Below are 18,793 nucleotides of genomic sequence, written 5' to 3'. Positions count from 1 at the left end.
ACAGGAGTTCAGCATGGCTTCCAGCTCCTCACTTCAAAAAAGGAACTCCCGCCTCCCCACTGAGTCATGCCATGACTATATCCTTGTTGGGGGAAAAAAATTTTAAAGGACTTTTTTAAGCCTCTGAGGGGAAGCAACAGGTTTTATTTTTGACTTAGGTAATCTTTGTAACATGCCATGAACCGTAAAAAGAATTTTCTAGGCTTTCCAAAATGGCAGGAATGGAGGGAGGTGGGGATGTAAGCTCACCTTCACTGACAGATGAACTTTGGATGCAATTTAGACAAACTGATGGAAGAAATGGCTAAAAGTGACTATGGCTTAGTGGAATCTTTGTGTTCAAAAGCAGAGTACCTTTGAGTCCTGGATGCTTGGACAAATGAGGAAAAGGCACTAAAGGCCTTCATGGTTTGCTTGTGGGACTTCCTGGAAAAATCTAGGTGGTCACTGCTGGAGACAGTATACTGGGCTCAATGGACTTGGGGTCTGCCTTTGCTTAGCTCTTGCATCTTTCCATCCCTAGATCACTTGGTGACATTGGGAAATAACTCCCTCATCCTGAACAACCTTGCAAAGTTATTGTGAGGATGCAAGAGCATACTATGTACCACCACAGGACAGGACAGGATTAGAGATGGGCACGAACTAGGAAAATACCAAACCATGCGATTCGTGTTTTCACAAACCACGAACTTTCACCAACTTGCTCCAGTTCACGAACCAGTTCCTTTGGTTCATGAAAACATCACTTCTAGGACAGCAGAAGGTCTGCAGAAAACCAATCCCCCCCACTGCCTAGGAAACTGATTGATTGGCGCCAGGCTATCAGCAGTGATGAGCCAAAAAACGAAACAAACGAACCTGCCTAAAGCTCATGGTGATTTGTCAGGAATGGGCTCTGACAAACCGCCGGTTCGTGGATCATGAACCAGCCCGATTTGTGACAAACTTTGGTTCATATTTCGGTTCGTGCCCATCTCTAGACAGGATACAAAGGGATAGATGCTAATGAAATGCATCCCTTGATGCAAAGCAGCTTTCCAAGTGCTCCCTACAGAGGAGGCCAAGCTGGGATTACGTACAGCTTAGACCGTCTGTACCTGACTCCGGCAGTTTCCTGCCACCGTCTTTTGGGCTGGCAGAACTCACCGGAGCAGGTGATGCATGAGATGCCTTCAGCACTGAGGTTGTACTTGAGGTCCAACAGCACCTGGATATTGGTGTCAGGCCGGAAGAGGAGGGGGGCACGGCTGGCTGGGCGAAGTCGGCTGGCGAAGAAGATGGAGAGGATGAGAACGGTCAAGAACAGCCCTGGAAGAAGGCACAAGATGAGAATCCAGGTTTGTCTGTGCAATTCTGGTTTTTTTGTAAATTAAAATATACACAATTACAACACAAGGACATGAACGAGTAATAACATTTACATCACTGCAAACGTCCCATGCAGATCTAGATCCAGATGATAACACATTTCATAATATTAAGAAAAGGCCACTTGCTTAATTGAAATTCTTTTCAATTGTTGCTTATTATTAAGTTGTGAATTTGCATCATAAGTTTAGCTTTCTTGCCTAGACCCCAAGGTTTAGCTACCTGTACTCAGATGGAAGCCAAACAAGGAAGAGGCCAGTACTGGGCTAACAGTATTTTGGTAGCTATCACTGGACCCTCAAAGGTTCTGATCTCTTATTTTCTCAATGGCAAATATGTGTGCATACTTGTATGTTTTATTTTTACTGATTGATAGATTATACTTATAGTCCGCTCTCCCCGCGAACGGGCTCAGAGCGGATCACATCAATATAAAAGTTAAAAACAGGTAGCATGACAATAAAATCTACAAACGATTCAATTCAGTAAAAACACAGTAACGTACATATTGCACAGATCCTTCAACATTAAAAACCTGTAGGGAGAGGTGGCCAGGTGCTGGATGTATCACAGAACAGGAGGCAATGCTTCCCTATGGCAGGAGACTGCTTGGATTTCTTGTCTGTCTCAACCACCAAGAGTATTTCTGCTTTACCCTCCTTTCGTAAACAAATTCTGGTGGTGGTGAAGAGTGCTGTCAAGTCATAGCTGACTTTTGGCGACCCTTGGTGTGGTTTTTAAGGCCTGAGACTAACAGAGGTGGTTTGCCATTGCCTGCCTCTGCAACCCTGGTCGTCATTGGAGGTCTCCCATCCAATTACTAACCAAGGCCGACCCTGCTTAGCTTCTGAAATCTGACAAGATCAGGCTTGCTTGAGCTATCATAAACAAATTAGTTAGGATTAATTAATTCTGCCCACAAAGGCCAAAAATATCAACTCAGATACATCTAAATATTTATATTTTACATTTCCCCTCATTTAACAGCTCTAACATGGAGGTTAACAAAAATAATGAAAAACCTGTAACACCAATTCAAATGTAATAGAGAGAAACGAAGCTGCAAACACAGAGCGGCTGACTGAGCAGCAGGGAGGGGGGGATGGAGTGGGAAATTAGCCGAAGCAGCAATATTTTCAAAATGGGCTACTCAAAAAGACACCCCCCAGCGCTATATGTAAAAACATTTTGATACTGGGGAAAAAAAGAACAGAAACATTTCATTTTCAAGTGATTCCTGCACCTGTTGAGCCGAACACCGCCTGTCAGCCATGAACAGTGGCCTGCCAGGTGCTTAATCAACCTCTTGGGTTTGCCACCTACCTGAGAGTAGCAAAAATGGGGCAGGAGTCTAACGGTCCCTGGCAGACTGCCACAGATGGCTGGCAGACTGCACTCAGCTCAACGGGTCGTTAAGTTGCGCAGGCTTGCTCAGAAATTGATGCAGGGTTTCCCCCAGAAACGTGCGAACAATTTCATATATTTGTAATCAGGACTCGGTGCCGAGTCTCCAGCACTGCCGTATCAAGAAGAGCCCCTCCTTGAACAGACTGCAGCTTTTTAGGAGTGCTTTCATAGCAATGCCAAGATTTAGTAATCAATGGAGGTCAGTTTGAATTTCTCAGAGAAGCAGAAATGGATACAGTGAACCTTGGAGGCTAAGATTCAGCAACGTAGCAAAGAATCGGGGGGGGGGGGTAGCGACCCTGGGCAACTTGCTCTTCTCTTACTTAATCTCTCCTGTAGGTAGGTAGGTAGGTAGGTAAATGTATTGTACATGGCCATTGGCCTTTGAAAAACAAAACGCACGTACAAATAACAACCATAACGTTTAAAAAGAATTCTGAAATACCAGACAACGTTAAAATTATTCAAAACACAAGCAAGACCTGGGTTTTCTGCCCAGGCTGATGAGATGCTTTCTTAGAAACAGCACTTGCTCTTGTTTTTCTAGCGGCCAAGGCAAAAAGTGCCATTTTATAGGATACAGAAGCATCTAATTTCTCGGAGTCAGAGGAGTGTATATTATTTAGGGTCAGGGTTAGGGTCAGGGTTAGGGTCAGGGTTAGGGTCAGGGTTAGGGTCAGGAATTTCTTTCTGGGTTCTGCATACAAAGGACAAGCCAGCAAATAGTGAAGAAGGTCCTCTACTGATCTACCGCATAAACAAATGCATTGCTCCTCACATAGGATTATCTTGAGGACAAACTGGGGGAGCAGAGAACCAAAAATACTCCCTCTGAGCTCTCCTTGGAGGAAGGGCAGAATAAAAATGTGCTAGATGGCCCTCGGACCCAAAATCTCTGGTTCTATTTCACTTCTTCCTCATGCAAACTGAAACCATGATTATTTACTCGTCTGTTTCCCATTTCCCATAAAAGCACACGTTTCTCCACGATATTTGTGCACGGATAAATCAGCGTTATGTATATAAATACCTCTGCATTGCATATAAAAACTAGATAGCGAGCAGATGCAATTTAAAGGAATCTGCAAAATGGACAGCAGAGAGAAGAAACCTGAAGTTGCAAAAATAAAAACCAGATTTAAAAAAAAAATGAAATAAAGATTTGCTTGAATGGGGTCTTCCTTTACCAACAGGTCTGAGAATCCTGAGACAATTAAAAAGAAATCTGTGCTGCAGAAAAGCCAAATTAGGTGATCTATCAATTGTGACCTGGATAGCCCAGGAGAGCCTGATCTCTTCAGATCTCAGCAGCTAAGAAGGATTAGCTGTGGTTAGTAATTGGATGGGAGACCTCCAACAAAGACCAGGGTTGCAGAGGCAGGCAACAACAAACCACCTCTGTTAGTCCCTTGCCATGAAAACCCCACTAGAGGTTGCCATACATCAGCTATGACTTGAGGGCAGGGTTTCATTTTTCATAAATCATGCATTTATTGGGCTGTTTTGCAAAAATTTCCCTGTTGCTTTTGTTTCTCTAGGAGAAGAAAGGAGGTTTGTGACTCTATTTGTTTCCCAACAGGCACTGCTCGTATACTTTGCAGCCATAAGGACTAGAAGCTTGGGCTTTTAATTTTAATTTTTTTCCAGGAGGCTGGAACCCAACTTTCCGCAATTACTTTCAATGCATCTATTAAAATGTTCATAATCTGCCTTTCAGGTCCAAGGTGGCTTCTGGGGTCCGGGTTCTAAACAGGCACGCCCCGCTTACCGACAATCACCCATCTGCTCTTCACGGCTGACCAAAATACCCAGTAGTGGAGAAGCTCTTGCACGTGAGCTATCAGGTGGCCCTGGCTGCCCTTCTTCGGGGGGAGCTGGAGACTCTCTGGCAGCACAGAGACCAAGGGAACATCCCCCATTTCCAGAGTGACTGTCGGAGGAAGAAAGAACAAAGTCAAGGCCACAGAGTGTAAAGATCACGGATGAAAGCTTAGCATTCCAGATCCTCCCCCAAGAACTTTTAAAAAAACCAGTATTTGCTCACTGAAATGGTCACCCCCCCCATAACTTATCACCACCATAATTGGGGGTGGGGGTGATCTGATTGCTTGGCTCGCTTATGTGAGCTACCTGAACATAAGAGAGCCCGGCTAGGTCAGCCGAAAGATCTACATAGTTGAGCCTCCTGCTCAGCTTCTCTCATTGCATGGTCTCAGCATCTGCTAGTCACAGGTAGACAGCCTCTGTACATGGAGGTTCTGTTCAGCAGTCAGGGGTAATTGCTACAGAAAGGTCTATTTGCCATGATGTTGCATTTTGAGCATAGCCATGGAGGTCAGCTTCTGGTTTCCAACCACGGCCAACAAGTGCTTTTGGGAAGCCCACCACAGGCCACGAAGACAGCACTTGGGCCCAATGGTCACCTCCAGCAGGTGGACTGAAGAATCTGAAGCGCTCTTCATCAGTTTGGAACATCTCACACGGCCTTGCGGGCTAAAAGGAAACTCTGCGGGACTTGCCTGGACCCCTGAAGATTGCCCCTTCCGTCAGTTTAGCAATTCAGGAATACGCACTACGTCCTTGCCTTCGTTAACATTGCCTGCATGCACGCACGCACACTCGCTCATTGCCACACTTACTTTCCCTTGACCTGAGGGGATCCCGGAGGAAAATTGTCCTCCTGTCACGTATGATTCCAGGAGAGCAGGAAAGAAGCCATTTCCATAAATTACCATGCAGTACAGGGACGGCATATGGAAGAGCCTGGGGGGGACTCCGGCAGCAGCTCCAAACCCTTCTGGCTGTTTACCGAGAGGTGCCTGGTCTCTGCTAGTGACCGGAGGGAGGATATGTAAGGGCAGCTAAAGGAGCAGCCCCTGCGACAGTCCGAGCCTCCCATCCAGGTCCAAGCAAGCCTGCTAGTTTCAGAGGGCTAGCTGGCCCTTCCTGGCTCAGGGAATCTTTGTTTCCTCTTTGCTTGTTTGGGGGCAAGAGGATGGGTTGAAGACTGCAGACCAGGAGGCATTAGATATAGACAAGGAAGGATAGAAGACAGGCAAGGAAAGTGCAAGGTAAATCTCACCACCACCACCCAATAATAAAAATGTGTGTGTGTGTGTCCTTCCAATCAGTACAGCTTTTCACAGTCCCCCAGGCAATGCCCATGTGTTCAAGCTTGCCTTTGTGGCCATAAGGACTAGACGTCTATTTGTGGAGGCACAAAACGGACTATGGTCTTTCCGACACTTGCTTCCCGAGATATCAAGGAACAAACCTGCATGTGGTTGCTTAACCCTCTAGAATTCTGCGTTTTGACATTAGAAAAAAAAGAATAATTAATTATTACTTAGAGAAAGTGTAGATTTGACATGCTACGAGTATTTGTTTTGGAGAAAATCAGAAACTTTTTGGCGTAGATTGTTTGTAATTGTGGTTTTATTTCTGTGTTGTGTGTGTTTTTTCTGTGTTAATTAGTTGTTTTGGGTTTTGTTTGTTTTATAGTATATGTGGAATTGTAGGTTTTTTTAGATTAGGTTTTAATTATATAAAACTTTTAATTAAAAAAAGGAATGCGCTGTGAGTCTGCAATATAATAGAATTCTGTGTCTGATATGCCACACTCTTTCTTCTCTTTGTTATACCATCGCAGATGATCTCAACCAAATACCCACACATCATGTTCAGGCAATAAGGGCACATACCCATTTTCCCAACTGCTGTTAAGGGGGAGAGGAATGAGCATCCTTCTTTGGGATTAAATGCTTACCTGGCTCCTCTTCCACATTCAACAAAGGGATATCGTCATCCAGGTAAGGCAGAGTCCCTGGACTGGGCCCACTTGTGGCCTCTGAAGAGATGAACAGGCTGTCTGAGACATGCAAAGTGTTCTCCTTCGCACATTTCTGACTGCAGCTGCAGCAAAGGAAGGAATGAATGCCAAGTGAAGGCTCTGAAAGCAATTTGCCCTTCCTAACAGCTGTGGCTCTGCTCGGCTGGCAAAGGTGGCAGCCAAGGACAGACTGACCGTTGGCAACACTCGCTGGAGACGGGCATCAGGTGTGCGGGATGTGCAAGCAATTTCCTTTGCTAATGCACAGGGGAGCTGCAGGCACACACAGAGTCGCAATCTGCTCCAGTAGGCCCAGAGGCCCCTTCTTTAACCTTCTCCCTGCTTTCCAAAATAATGTAGTCTTGGCCAATGTGCAAAAAAGGAAAGTAATTGGTGTGTGGGGGGGAGAATGGAAAAAGCAGGAGGCGCAGCTTTGGAAACTTGTGCCCCTCAACATGAGAACTCAGCTTCTCCTCCAGGTGCACTAAATAATTGTCACCTCTCTGCTTAACAATGATGCACCTGTTACCAGTGACATTCCTGCCTCCTGGGACATGGGAGAGACTAACAACATTTATTTCAATATGAGCTTCCGGGAGTCTCATGAAATAAATGCCTGATATAACTATCAGGCTCCAAGGTGCCTCTGGGCTTCTGTTTTATTTTGCTAGGATAGACTAGCATGGTTACCCCTTTGCAAAAATGACAAAGTGAGAGGGGCCTTCCTTGAAAATGGTAGTAACAATACTTACAGTGAAATCCTAAGCAGGGTTACACCCTATTGGAGTAACTCTGTTTAGGATTTCACTGTTAGTCTGTATAATAAAAATTAGCATAGCATTACAGTTCAAAGCATTTTGCCTGTATATTATCTTGCTAAGATCCTTACAACAGCCCTGTAAAGTTGGCCTGTATTCTCCCATACTAAAGATGGAGGGCAGCTCCAAGAGACAGTGGCTTGTCCAAGGCCACCTAGCGTGGCAGAGGCAAGATTCGAACCAGCGATCTTCCAAATCACAGCTCACACAATTAGCCACTGTTCACTGAGCTGCTTATAATAATAAAAAAGACGAGCATCCTTTATAAAGGAAATAACAATTCATTTGCACATGAAGCATTTAGATATGATTTCATCCTGATTCTTTCCAGAATCCTGTAAAGTATGTCAGTTTTGCGACCCTTGGGTTAGAGGCTGGAGAGCGGAAATGATTTGCAGAAGCTAGATTCGAAGCAGAGATTTCCCAACCCACAGCTCAGCCTCTTTGCTGCTACGTGACATCACAGCGCCCAGAAGCACGTTTACATTTTAAATGAAAGCCCCTTCCATTTCTCACCTGGCCTGGCAGGCATTTTCCAAAGGGGACAGATACAGCGACCAGATGCCCAGAGCGGCAGGCATTGTGAAGAGAACGGCCACCCAACAGCAGGAAACGATCAAAGACATGAAGAGCCCAAAGTCGTGCACAGCTGGAATCTGCCGAGAGATCAGGTGGGGATCTGAGAGCTTGGTTTGGGATCTTCCCAGAAATGAGGTGACGGAGAGGGCCACAAGTAGACTGAAAGAGGATACCATGACGGCTTAGGAAGGTTGGATCCAGCTACTGTCCGTAGATGCCTTTTTAATTTCTTTTGCTACATTGCCTTTGTCAACCTTTTTGTTGTGCCTATTTTCATCGATCCATTAAGGCACATTTCATACAAACAGTTGATTTAAAATTTGCAGAATGTTAACAGGGAAATGTTGGCACAAGCAAACAGAAAATGCAGTGAAAATAAAAATCTCACTGCATAAGAGAGAGGGGAAATCAAAACAGGGATTTTCAAGGAAAAAGAGTAGCGATGGGAAATTGGGAACCATCCCTACTGACAATCAATGATGGATCCACGGGAAGAGAAGAGGGGTCCCTCACTTGTGGACACAGAGACCAAACTTTGCACAAATTTGGAATTTCAAAACTTCAGGACCAGAATTCCTAAGCTTGGAAACAAGATCTAAATTTAGAAGTGCTTCAAAATAGATTTTTTAAAAATTAAAATGTTAACACCTGCAGTTTAAACTGAGCCGATAGACATTAGCTCCTGCAGCGAAAACCGAGCCAATAAAAGATTAATTTGCTAAAGATTTAGTACAGACCTTGGCTTCCCCCACTAAAGCTTGATTCAGTTAATTGGCAGTAAGTTCAAGACAGACACCAGGGAAACACTTCTGAATTGTTTTATTGCCGCTGCCACACAACCCTCCTCTCCAATGAGGCAGTGGCCCTTAGCTTAGACTGCCTTACGATGAAAATAGACGGTCATGTAAGTTAAGTTATCAATGGCTATTAACCACTATAGCTAAATGGAGCCTCTAAGTTCAGGAGAAATCTACCTCTGAGTTCTAGGGTATGTGGCCTATAACAGTTAGAAACAGGATACACCTGCAGTCTGTTCTGAAAAGACAATTTTTACATTCTATTTTTGGGGAATCTAACCTTCAAAGGACTTGACTTGGATGGCCCAAGCTAGCCTGATCTTGGAAGCTAAGCAGGGCTGGCCTTAGTTAGTAGCTGGATGGGAGACCACCAAGGAAGTCTGGTGTTGCTACGCAGAGGTGGGCAATGGCAAACCCTCTCTGAACGTCTCTTGCCTCAGAACTCTCTGGGAGAGCCATAAGTCAGCTGCAACTTGACGGCACTCCGGATACACAATCTCAGAAGAAGAATTTGCTTGGCAGCTTTTGGCTTCCAGATTTTGCTCCTCTTCTGTTCAAGGAGGGAGCGGTTCATGCTCACCTGAGAGAAAATGTTGGCGGCGTACGCTGCAGCAGTGGTCAAGGAGGTGAAAAAGGTGGCCTTGCCCGCTGTCTGAATGGTGTGGATCATCCGCAGCTGGAGATCTTTCAAGTGGGTAGCCTGTCGGTAGGTGTTTATGAAGACAAAAACGTCGTCCACACCTGGGGGGGGGGTTGACACCAGAAAACTCTTAGAATCAGCTAGGTTAGTCGCCTGCCTTGTCCTTCTCTTTGGACTGAGCTTGAGAAGGTATACATTCAGAGGAAGGCACACAGACAAGCAGAGTGATTCCGCATACGTTGGATAATGCACTTCCAATCCTCTTTATAGATCATTTGGAACGAATTTTTTTGTGTGCGGAACAAAAAATCCACCTCACATGATTGATAAAGTGCATTGAAAGTGCATTATCCAATGTGTGCGGAATAAGCCGCGGTTGGGCATACAGGACCTTGGGCTGGTTGCACACAGACTCTTTCTCCCCTAACCACAGAATCGTTGCCAGGATAAAATGCAGGTGAGAATGCTGTGCTGCCCTGAGCTCTTGGGAGGAATGGAGATTAACAGGACTGGAAAGCTGAGAGAGTGTACGTTTTCTATGCAGAAGGCCCCAAATCCAGACCTCAGCTTTCTCCACTTAATGGATCTCAACAGGTATTGGAAAACACTTTTCTCTGCCAGAAACCCTGGAGAACTGCAGCTGCCAGTCAGAAAAGCCTGAGCTAGATACATCGACACAAGCCAGCTTCGTGGAAATGAAGGCTTCCAAGTCCCAAATCTCATTTTCAATGCTGTTAATTATCCAGCCCCTTCTCTCCACGCCGTCCTAGAGTGAACTTCCCAGTTTTGAGATTCTCCCCCCATCTACTTCAAACTTCTGCCACCTAACTGAGAATTGGCCCTGCTTAGTTGAGCATTAAGCTTGTTGTTTACTGATGGTCGAAGTTCTCCAAAGAGCTGAACTTCCTTTGCAACCCGGCTCAGCTTTTGATTGATTTCCCGGCACAGGAGCAGAGGGTATTTCATACTGTTTCCCCCCCTAGCAAGCTCGACTCTTGGGCCTTAATAAAAAGCCGTGCAGAATCCAGGCTGCAAGATCTAAGACCGACCTTGGCGCCTTTGCAAAACAAACTGCTAGATGGCGCAGATCAAAAGTCTGGCAAAAAAGACTGGAAGGAGAGGCTCGGAATTTAGAGCAGAAGCTTTAAAATTGACTTGTCAACCTCGAAGCACAGTAGTAGAATCACAGCACTGGCGGGCTGTGATAATATAGGAATAGAATCTGAACATCTGCAGTTGGGGGACATGAGTGTATTTCTACATATTGTGTCTGACATAAAAGGGGCAGAGAATGGCCCTCCAAGAACCTGGGAAAGAACTTAAAGCCCTTTTCTCTTTAGAGGCTGATATACATGAAAGTGCACGACACTTCAACAAGCTTCAGAAGCCAAAAACATAAGCATGTATTTCATCAATAAACTAAGCCAGGCCTTCTGTCTCAGCACTGTGACCGCTGACTGAAAGCAGGTCTCCAGAATCTCAGGCACCGAAAAGTCTTTCCCAAAAGTCTGCTAGCGGACATCCTTTAAGAGGAGATGCTGGGACTTGAACCTCAGACCTTTTGCATGTAAAACAGGTGCTTTGCTGTTGAGAAACAGACCCTCCTTGTATTTTAATCCCACCCTTCTTTCAGAGCAGCCTATGTTTGATGTAGTGGTTAAGAGCAGCAGGACTGTAATCTGGAGAACCGGGTTTGATTCCCCACCCCTCCACTTGAAGCCAGCTGGGTGACCTTGGGTCAATCACAGCTTTCTCAGAGCTCTCTCAGACCCACCCACCTCACAGGGTGATTGTCGCGAGGATAATAACAACACACTTTGTAAACTGTTCTGAGTGGGCGTTAAGTTGTGGTGAAGGGTGGTATGTAAATCAAACGTTATGATGTTATTATTATTATTCCTCCTGCCCCCACTATATTCTCACACAACCCAGCGAGGTAAGTTAGGCTGAGGGAGAGTGCGTGGCACAAAGTCATCCAGCGAGCACGATGGAAAATTGGGATTTGAACTTGAGCCTCTTTAGTCTAACATTCGAACAGCTACATTGCAATGGCTCTCGCAGGGGCTGCTGCTCCCAAGGAGCATACAAATGCTGGCAGTGGGAGAGGGGACCAGAGGAAAGGCCAGACCCTTCTGGCGCAGACAGACATGTGCAAGATGCAAGCAGCTTACCTATCCCCACAATGACAAAAGCAGCCACTCCGTTCAAGATTCCTAGATACTGGATTCCAAACACAACGTGGTATAGAAAGAGGGCCACCAGACAGCTGAGCCCTATGCTAGCAATCCCAAAAAAAGACAGGAACACTGCAGGCGGGAGAGAAAAGACAGACAGGCGGTGGAAACGCTTTAGCACGAGCGCACACCAAGAGCAGACTCACACCTAGATATCCACCACTTGCCTGCTGTGTGCTTAGAGATTCACTACTGACAGTGTAATCCTAACCAGAGTAGCTCCTGTCTAAGTCCATTGAAGTCAATGCACTGTGAGTGTGTGAATGAACTATGCTGGAAAGGTGACACCTTCGAGGTGATTCCAAATGGCAGAACGCTTCTACTTTATAAATGGTGGCTCCACCCCACCCCTTCTGTTCTGTTTCTGCTTTATATTGTGATTGGGGGAAACTGGAGGGGACCCGCCGTCCGAAATGCTTTTACATGCATTTATAGTGTTCTTTGGTTTTTAATTGTATTTATAAGTTTTTAATGGACCATCTCCTAACAATTAGCTCTCATTGATAAAGCACCAGCCAACCATTAACCCAGCCAAGGAAGGTCAGCCCACAGCTCCAAGACTGAGCAGCTTTAGTTCTGCCAAGGCTTACCTGAGCAGGACGCAAGGACATAGACCAAAATTGCTATGCAGCTGCTGCTGATAAAAGCCAGCATCATGTCGTTGTTGAAAGTCTTCCTCACTTCGTAGTCGAACAAATCTGTCCCCCCGTAAAGCACCTGAACTTTGCTAGAGAAACAGAGAAGGAGAAGTCATTGGAGCCTGGAAAGCATCATAGATGAACCAAGGGCTCATTTCAAGGGGGAACGCACAGGAACGCAGTTCCGGCAGGTCCTCAAAGAGGTCACATGTCAGGTGGCCCTGCCCACCTGACTCTCGGCTATTTTGGGCTCGTTTCAGCCTGGATTGGGGCCGAAACGGCCTGGATTGGGCCTCTGATGGGTGGTGGATTACTCTCCCACTCAGCAGCAGCCCGATCCTATTTTGGGCCCCTTTTCGGCCATTTTGGGCCCAATTTCGGCCCTGAATGGCCAGGATTGGGTCCAAAACAGCCAGGATAGGTGATGTCAGGGGGTGTGGCACATGCAAATCACTTATGCTAATGAACCACTTCCAGTGATGGCAAGGGGCATGGCATATACTAATGAGTTATGCTAATGAGTTCCTCCAGCTCTTTTTCTACAAAATGATCCCTGGATGAACCTATAAAGCCGCCGAGTCTGCCGAGTCTAAACCCGGCCGCATCTCGCTTAGTGTTGCCTGTCTTACTGGCAGCCGCTCTCCAGGGCAACTTTTAGATTCCTGGAGCATGCTCAGTCCCAAACAAGCTTTTAAAAAAAAATCATCTCACAGTGCAATCCTATGCATGTTAACTCAGAAGCAAGTACGTATTCTTAGAACTGCAGCTGTCATTTAAAAAGGTATGTTTTGTAGCATTCCTACAGAACTTGCAGAGAAGGTCTATAGATTGCCCTGTTTTGACAGCTTAACTGACAGCATCACGGAAAGACCAGCAGAACGAAGCATAAGCATCATGAAAAACTTACTACAATGTATATCGATATAGAGGGCTTTTTTTCAGCTGGAACGCGGTGGAACGGAGTTCCGGCACGTCTTGAAAATGGTCACATGGCCGGTGGCCCCGCCCCCTGATCTCCAGACAGAGGGGAGTTTAGATTGCCCTCCGCGCCATGGCGCGGAGGGCAATCTAAACTCCCCTCTGTCTGGAGATCAGGGGGCGGGGCCACTGGCCATGTGACCGTTTTTGCTGAGGGTCATTTAAACTTTAAAAAACTCCCCCCTTGTTCCAGCTGACCCAAAGTGACATCGTTGTGTGGTCCAGAGTTCCACCACCTCTTTTCCTGAAAAAAAAGCCCTGTCAATATATATGCAATGAAACAGTATATCTAAATGGTTCAATAAACATTCCAAATCAACTTGGTGTTAGAAGGAACAGGGCCTTCTGCCCCCTCTTTCTACCTCCCTCTTTCTACTTGATTGGGGCAGTTCTATGTTGAAGCTCACATCATGTGACTTTGGGCCTAAAATTCAAGATAACCATGGGCATTTTAAAAGGAAAGCCAATAAACTAGATAAACTGGTGCAAAAATCCTGAGAATTGAATGCTTGATTCTGACAAGGAAAAATAAAATCTGAAGCGGGGATACTTGAACTAAGCTAAATGGTTTCGTAAAGTCATTTTAATTTGCCATCCATTGGGACAGGTCGGCAATGCAACAGGATACCTCCAGGACACCATTCAACCTCGATCCCTTTTTCACTCTTGACGGAGACTGAGAAGAAAATCTTTCCAAACAACAGAAAAACCCAGCAGCTCTTCTATCTAAGAGAAGCCAGATTAGACGGTTCTCAAGAAGGTGACAGCCACTGCAGAGAAAAAGATCCCTTATTGTTTCCCCATTTCTTCTGTGCTAATTTAGGAGGCTGCTGTCGATACGCGGCTCCTAAAACCAGCAATTCCACCTGGAATCCTAATCAGCATTTATTACATTAACGCACAAAAGGGTAATAAGTGAACTGATTCAGAGTGTGGCAGCTATATCTAGAGCTCTTCTGCAGAAAGAGGCTCCCAGCAAAAGTAATCTGAGATAACTGAAGTCAGCAAGACAATAAAATCCACACCTCAAGACGCTCTTAATGGAGAATCCAGCCAATACACCTCCCTGCTCCATTTCTCTTTTGGCAGACCTGCTTCAAGTGTGGATCCTTCCAGCTCTCAGAGGCCCGCCATGTGCAACTGACCAAAATCTAACTCCTTCTCACCTGGTGGATTGCTTGGCCAGCAAGGCCACGTAAGTGACCACGAAGCTCTGGAACTTCCTGCGTTGCTCCTCCCATCGATCTTCCACTGAGTAGTAGCTGGGTAAGGGGGCCCCAAAGAGAATCTCGCTGCGCAAAAGGGAGCTTTTCATGTTGTCGGCCGACAGACCTTCGTCCACGTACCAGTAGAACTCAGGGTGGGTCATGGCCAATTCCAGGGAACCTAGAGGTAAGCAGTAGAAAGAAACCAAGCAGTAGAAAGAGACCAACAATCAGCCTTGCAACCAGAGGTGTGCACCCGAAAAAGATTAGGCTTTCTTTCTGCTGCTTTCTGGCTTCACGTCCTGCCGCTTTTTTTCACCCAATGGGAGGGGGAGGAGGGGTATTGTAGTGAATCACTATACCCCCCCTCCTCCTTCCCATCAGGTAAAAAAAAGAGAGAAGTTTGAAAGCGAGCAGCACTTTTCTTGCTGTTTGCAAATGCAAACAGCTAGAAAAGTGCTGCGGCTGCCACCACTTTACCTGAGGCTTTACCTGAGGTTTGCAAATGCAAACAGCTAGAAAAGTGCTGCGGCTGCCACCACTTTACCTGAGGCTTTACCTGAGGTTTGCAAATGCAAACAGCTAGAAAAGTGCTGCGGCTGCCACCACTTTACCTGAGGCTTTACCTGAGGTTTGCATATGCAAACAGCTAGAAAAGTGCTGTGGCTGCTGCTGCTTTACCTGAGCGATACAAATCGCTTTGGAAAGCTTTGCTTCAGGATTCCTAAATCTGCTCAGCAATGCTGGGGCTGATTCGGGAATCCCGAATCTTTCCAAACAGGGCCCAATTCAGGTTAAAAACCTGAATCAGAAACCCAAAGCGCACATGCCTACTTGTGACTATTTGCTTAGTGATTCGTGGCAAGTCAGCAATCATGTTTCAAGAGGATCGAGTTTACATTACAGCCCTACTCTGGGAGCTGCTTTTCCATGCATAGTCCAACAGTAATATCTGAAGGTTCAAACCGTATCAGCTGGACCAGTTGTAGCAGGGTCTTATTGCAAGATCCACATTTTAATTTTTTTTTAATTTGTGCAAATCAAAAAAAAAGAAGAAAAGAAAAAGAAAAACAATGTTGGCAAATCTATACATAAGCTTCTATAAAAGGTCTCCAAATACCTAAAAAGAAATCCATTCACAATTGCTGTCTCTATGCAATACATTCAAATGTTGATAATTTTATAAGATCCTCAGTCCAATGAGTTACGGGAAATGGGCTTTTGACTTTCCAATCATGTAGGGCAAGTCTTTTAGCAACTGAAAGGGCAAGGAGGGTGAATTTCTGTTGACCCTTGGTTAGGTTCCAAGAGACAGGCAAATAGTTTAACAGAACATTAACATCTTCAAAAATAAATGAGTGTTCTAATACAAAATTAATATGAGTAATGACTTCCTCCCCAAAGGACGGAATAACTGGACATGTCAAAAGCATATGCTTAAGAGATGCATCTTGGAAGTTCCGCCAACAACTGGATACTGTATTTAATCTATTACTAAAAAGGCACTGTGGTGTCCAATATATAAGACTTGAATGCTTTTGAAACGTTACAGCTCTGCCATGATATAAACCCATGGAAAACAGTCCCATGGTATATTTGGAACATATTTAAGAGCACCACAGAGAATTTTCTTTCAGGTTATGAGCACCATCTGAAACTTCTGCCATATTTACAAGTGGGCAGCTGGTGGATTTATTTACAAGGCTGTATTAGAGCTAGAGGATACCAGCATCTGGCCACAAACATCTCATTTGCTCAGTGCTTGGGCCAACCCACCACTCCTACAAGACTCACCTCGTATGTCCGCAAGATCCTGTCCTAAGCCATCGTAGTAGATCTTTCCCCCTCGCTCAGTGGGGAAGAAATAGGTCATGAGTGAGCTAGGTGGAGAACAATAGGAGTAGGAACCCAAAGGTAGGTCTTTGAGGACCTCATGGGGCTTCCAGCAGAACTCTCGGAAATGAGGGTGGTCCATAATTTTGCGCTCGATCTCATGGATGGTGAGCAAACGCTCAGAAGTGAAGATATTGTTTTCGGTATCTCCTCGGGCCAAGAAAATGAGTTCGATGCGCCAATGCGCATGGGTTTGGGTGTTGGTGCTCACAACGGTATTAGAGTATTCCCAGTGGGGTGGGGCATTCCGTGGTTGGCGGGAAGATTGGTTGGCCAAGCTAGGTTGGCCTTGGGGAGAGGGACTAATCCGCTCCTGGTCCACACTGCGTTTTTGCCTGGCCGTGCCCAGCCGCGTGGAGTTCAGGTGCTGCAGTTGCTCAAATATCAGCCTCTGCAAGGTCTCGGAGGTGAAGTCTGCCAGGTCCCGGCGGTTGCGGCCCCAGGAGCCAAACTGGGACTTAAGGGCTAGAGTGAGTGCATCAAAGCGCTGAGAGGACTCATGGTTGCGGATCTCAAAGGCATTGTACGAGATATCAATGTCCAAAGTAGGGTAGTGCAGGAACATCACTATGGCAAGGGTGGCAGGAATGGCACAGCCCAAGAAGAGGATCAGACTGGCAGAGAATGGGTTGGTGAAGATCCAACCCACGACGTTCCAAAAGTTGGAGGTCAGTGCTGCCGTTGTTGACGTCCGTGGCCTGGCGATCCACTGGCATTTCCCACAAAGTCGGGGCCCTTCGGCTCTTTTGCAGGGCCCAAAAGCCACCTCCTCTTCCTCGTTCAGCCACGCGTCTTGCAACAAGGGGTCATCCTCAGCATCCATCTTTAGTACTGTTAACAGGGAAGAGAAAGAGGAGTGAGCCATTGGACTAGAACCTGTTGCATCAGTTTGCTACTGTCCGGGGTCTGAAGCTCTGCCCCCAGACTTAACAGAAGAAGGCGAGGAGAGACAGCCAGACGATCACCACTCAGATGCCCAGGCAGGCACTAAGACCCTGCCACGCCCAGCAACACAGGAAAAGAAAGAAACACCCAAGCCCCAGAGAGTCAAACAGGGCAGGTGGAAGCCAGCCAGCCTGACCCTCTGGTGGGAGGCTAGGAGCCCAAGCCAGGAAGGAGAGGGCACAGGCAGCAGAGACGACCAGACAGCAAGTTCACCAGCAGTAGCTGAAGGACAGCAAAGGCAGCACTGGGCCACACCTCAACCAGCAGGCAGGCTAAAGGAGGCTGGAAAGGAGAGGCTAGGAGCAAAGCAGCCACAGGTGGGGCTGCCTGGCAGCCAGCAAAAGAGGCACAGGTGTGGCTACTCAGAGCAGCCAGCAAAGCAACCACAGGTGTGGCTGCCTAGGCTGCCGTGGTTGGCAGGTGGAGCTGAGGATGGGACGAGGGATATAGGGGGGGGGGAGGAACTACAAGCAAGGAGGAGGTGAGGGCTTTGGGAAACTGGAAGCAGGAGGGAGTCAGCCAGGTCCAGCAAGCCTGCGAGTGGGTTGAGAGGGAGCGAGGGTGAGGTATACCCCCTTCCTTCCATGGAGCGAGGCCCTGCACCATCCCTGATGGCTTTCCAGAGTTGAAGTCAGGTACGCCGGCGCACAGCACCACGGTGCCCGCAGTAGAACCTGACAGCTAGCACACTTGGCTTTTCACAGTCAACTTTTACCCCTGACAGCAATGAAATTCACATTCAGAAGGCATCAGACTTGGTTTTGCTATGTGCTAGGAAAGGAATGCACATAGATGACTATGTTCATCAGATAGATCTGTGGGAAGGGCTGTGGCTTAGCTGCCGGCTGGATGGACTTTGTCTACGGACAACTTCAGTTCTCCGTTGTGCTCTGTTTCTCCAGGGGATGGGTGGAATCTTTGTTGGATCAAGAATATCCCTCACCCAGCAGATCCAACACTTACAAGGATCATGTGTGTTTCTTATAATTTTAAGAACAGTGTGGTGCAGTAGTTAGAGTGCCAGATTAGGACTGGAGAACAGGGCGGAATGCCTTGGTGAATTTCAGGAGATTTTTGAGAATAGTGCCTGGGAAGGGTGTAGTTTGGGGAGGATGTGATGTTACTTCCAGGGAATACTGTAGGAATTTCCCTTAATCTCTATGGTAAAGACCACAGATGTGGGGAAATTCCTAGAGTGTCCCTATCAGGGCTTTTTCCCAGCTGGAACACGGTGGAACAGAGTTCTGGCACCTCTTGAAAATGGTCACATGGCTGGTGGTCCCACCCCCTGATCTCCAGACAGAGGAGAGTTTAGATTGCCCTCAGGGCTGAGTGGGCAGAGGGCAATCTAAACTCCCCTCTGTCTGGAGATCAGGGGGCGGGGCCACCAGCCATGTGACCATTTTTTCGCTGAGGGAGATTTAAACTTTAAAAACCTCCCCCCTTGTTCCACCTGACC

General features: G+C 46.6%; 1 protein-coding gene across 1 annotated transcript in view; it reads right to left on the bottom strand.

Annotated features, from left to right (window-relative positions):
* The window catches only part of DISP3 (dispatched RND transporter family member 3), a 29,066-nt gene extending 11,842 nt beyond the window's left edge, over positions 1-17,224 (bottom strand). The window contains exons 1-9 of the mRNA XM_055001914.1: positions 16,291-17,224; positions 14,458-14,677; positions 12,266-12,402; positions 11,613-11,747; positions 9,382-9,542; positions 7,942-8,081; positions 6,545-6,690; positions 4,547-4,708; positions 1,150-1,311 (exon numbers count right to left, since the gene is read on the bottom strand). Coding sequence (XP_054857889.1) covers positions 1,150-1,311; positions 4,547-4,708; positions 6,545-6,690; positions 7,942-8,081; positions 9,382-9,542; positions 11,613-11,747; positions 12,266-12,402; positions 14,458-14,677; positions 16,291-17,212 — 2,185 coding nt within the window. The 5' untranslated portion in view covers positions 17,213-17,224. The remainder of the gene's footprint in view (positions 1-1,149; positions 1,312-4,546; positions 4,709-6,544; positions 6,691-7,941; positions 8,082-9,381; positions 9,543-11,612; positions 11,748-12,265; positions 12,403-14,457; positions 14,678-16,290) is intronic.
* Between the last annotated feature and the right edge of the window lie 1,569 nt (positions 17,225-18,793).

This window comes from Eublepharis macularius, chromosome 17 (assembly GCF_028583425.1).
Source record: "Eublepharis macularius isolate TG4126 chromosome 17, MPM_Emac_v1.0, whole genome shotgun sequence".
NCBI classification, from domain to species: domain Eukaryota; kingdom Metazoa; phylum Chordata; class Lepidosauria; order Squamata; family Eublepharidae; genus Eublepharis; species Eublepharis macularius.
Note: the sequence above shows the minus strand (reverse complement) of the source record. Positions and strands in the feature narration are given on the sequence as shown.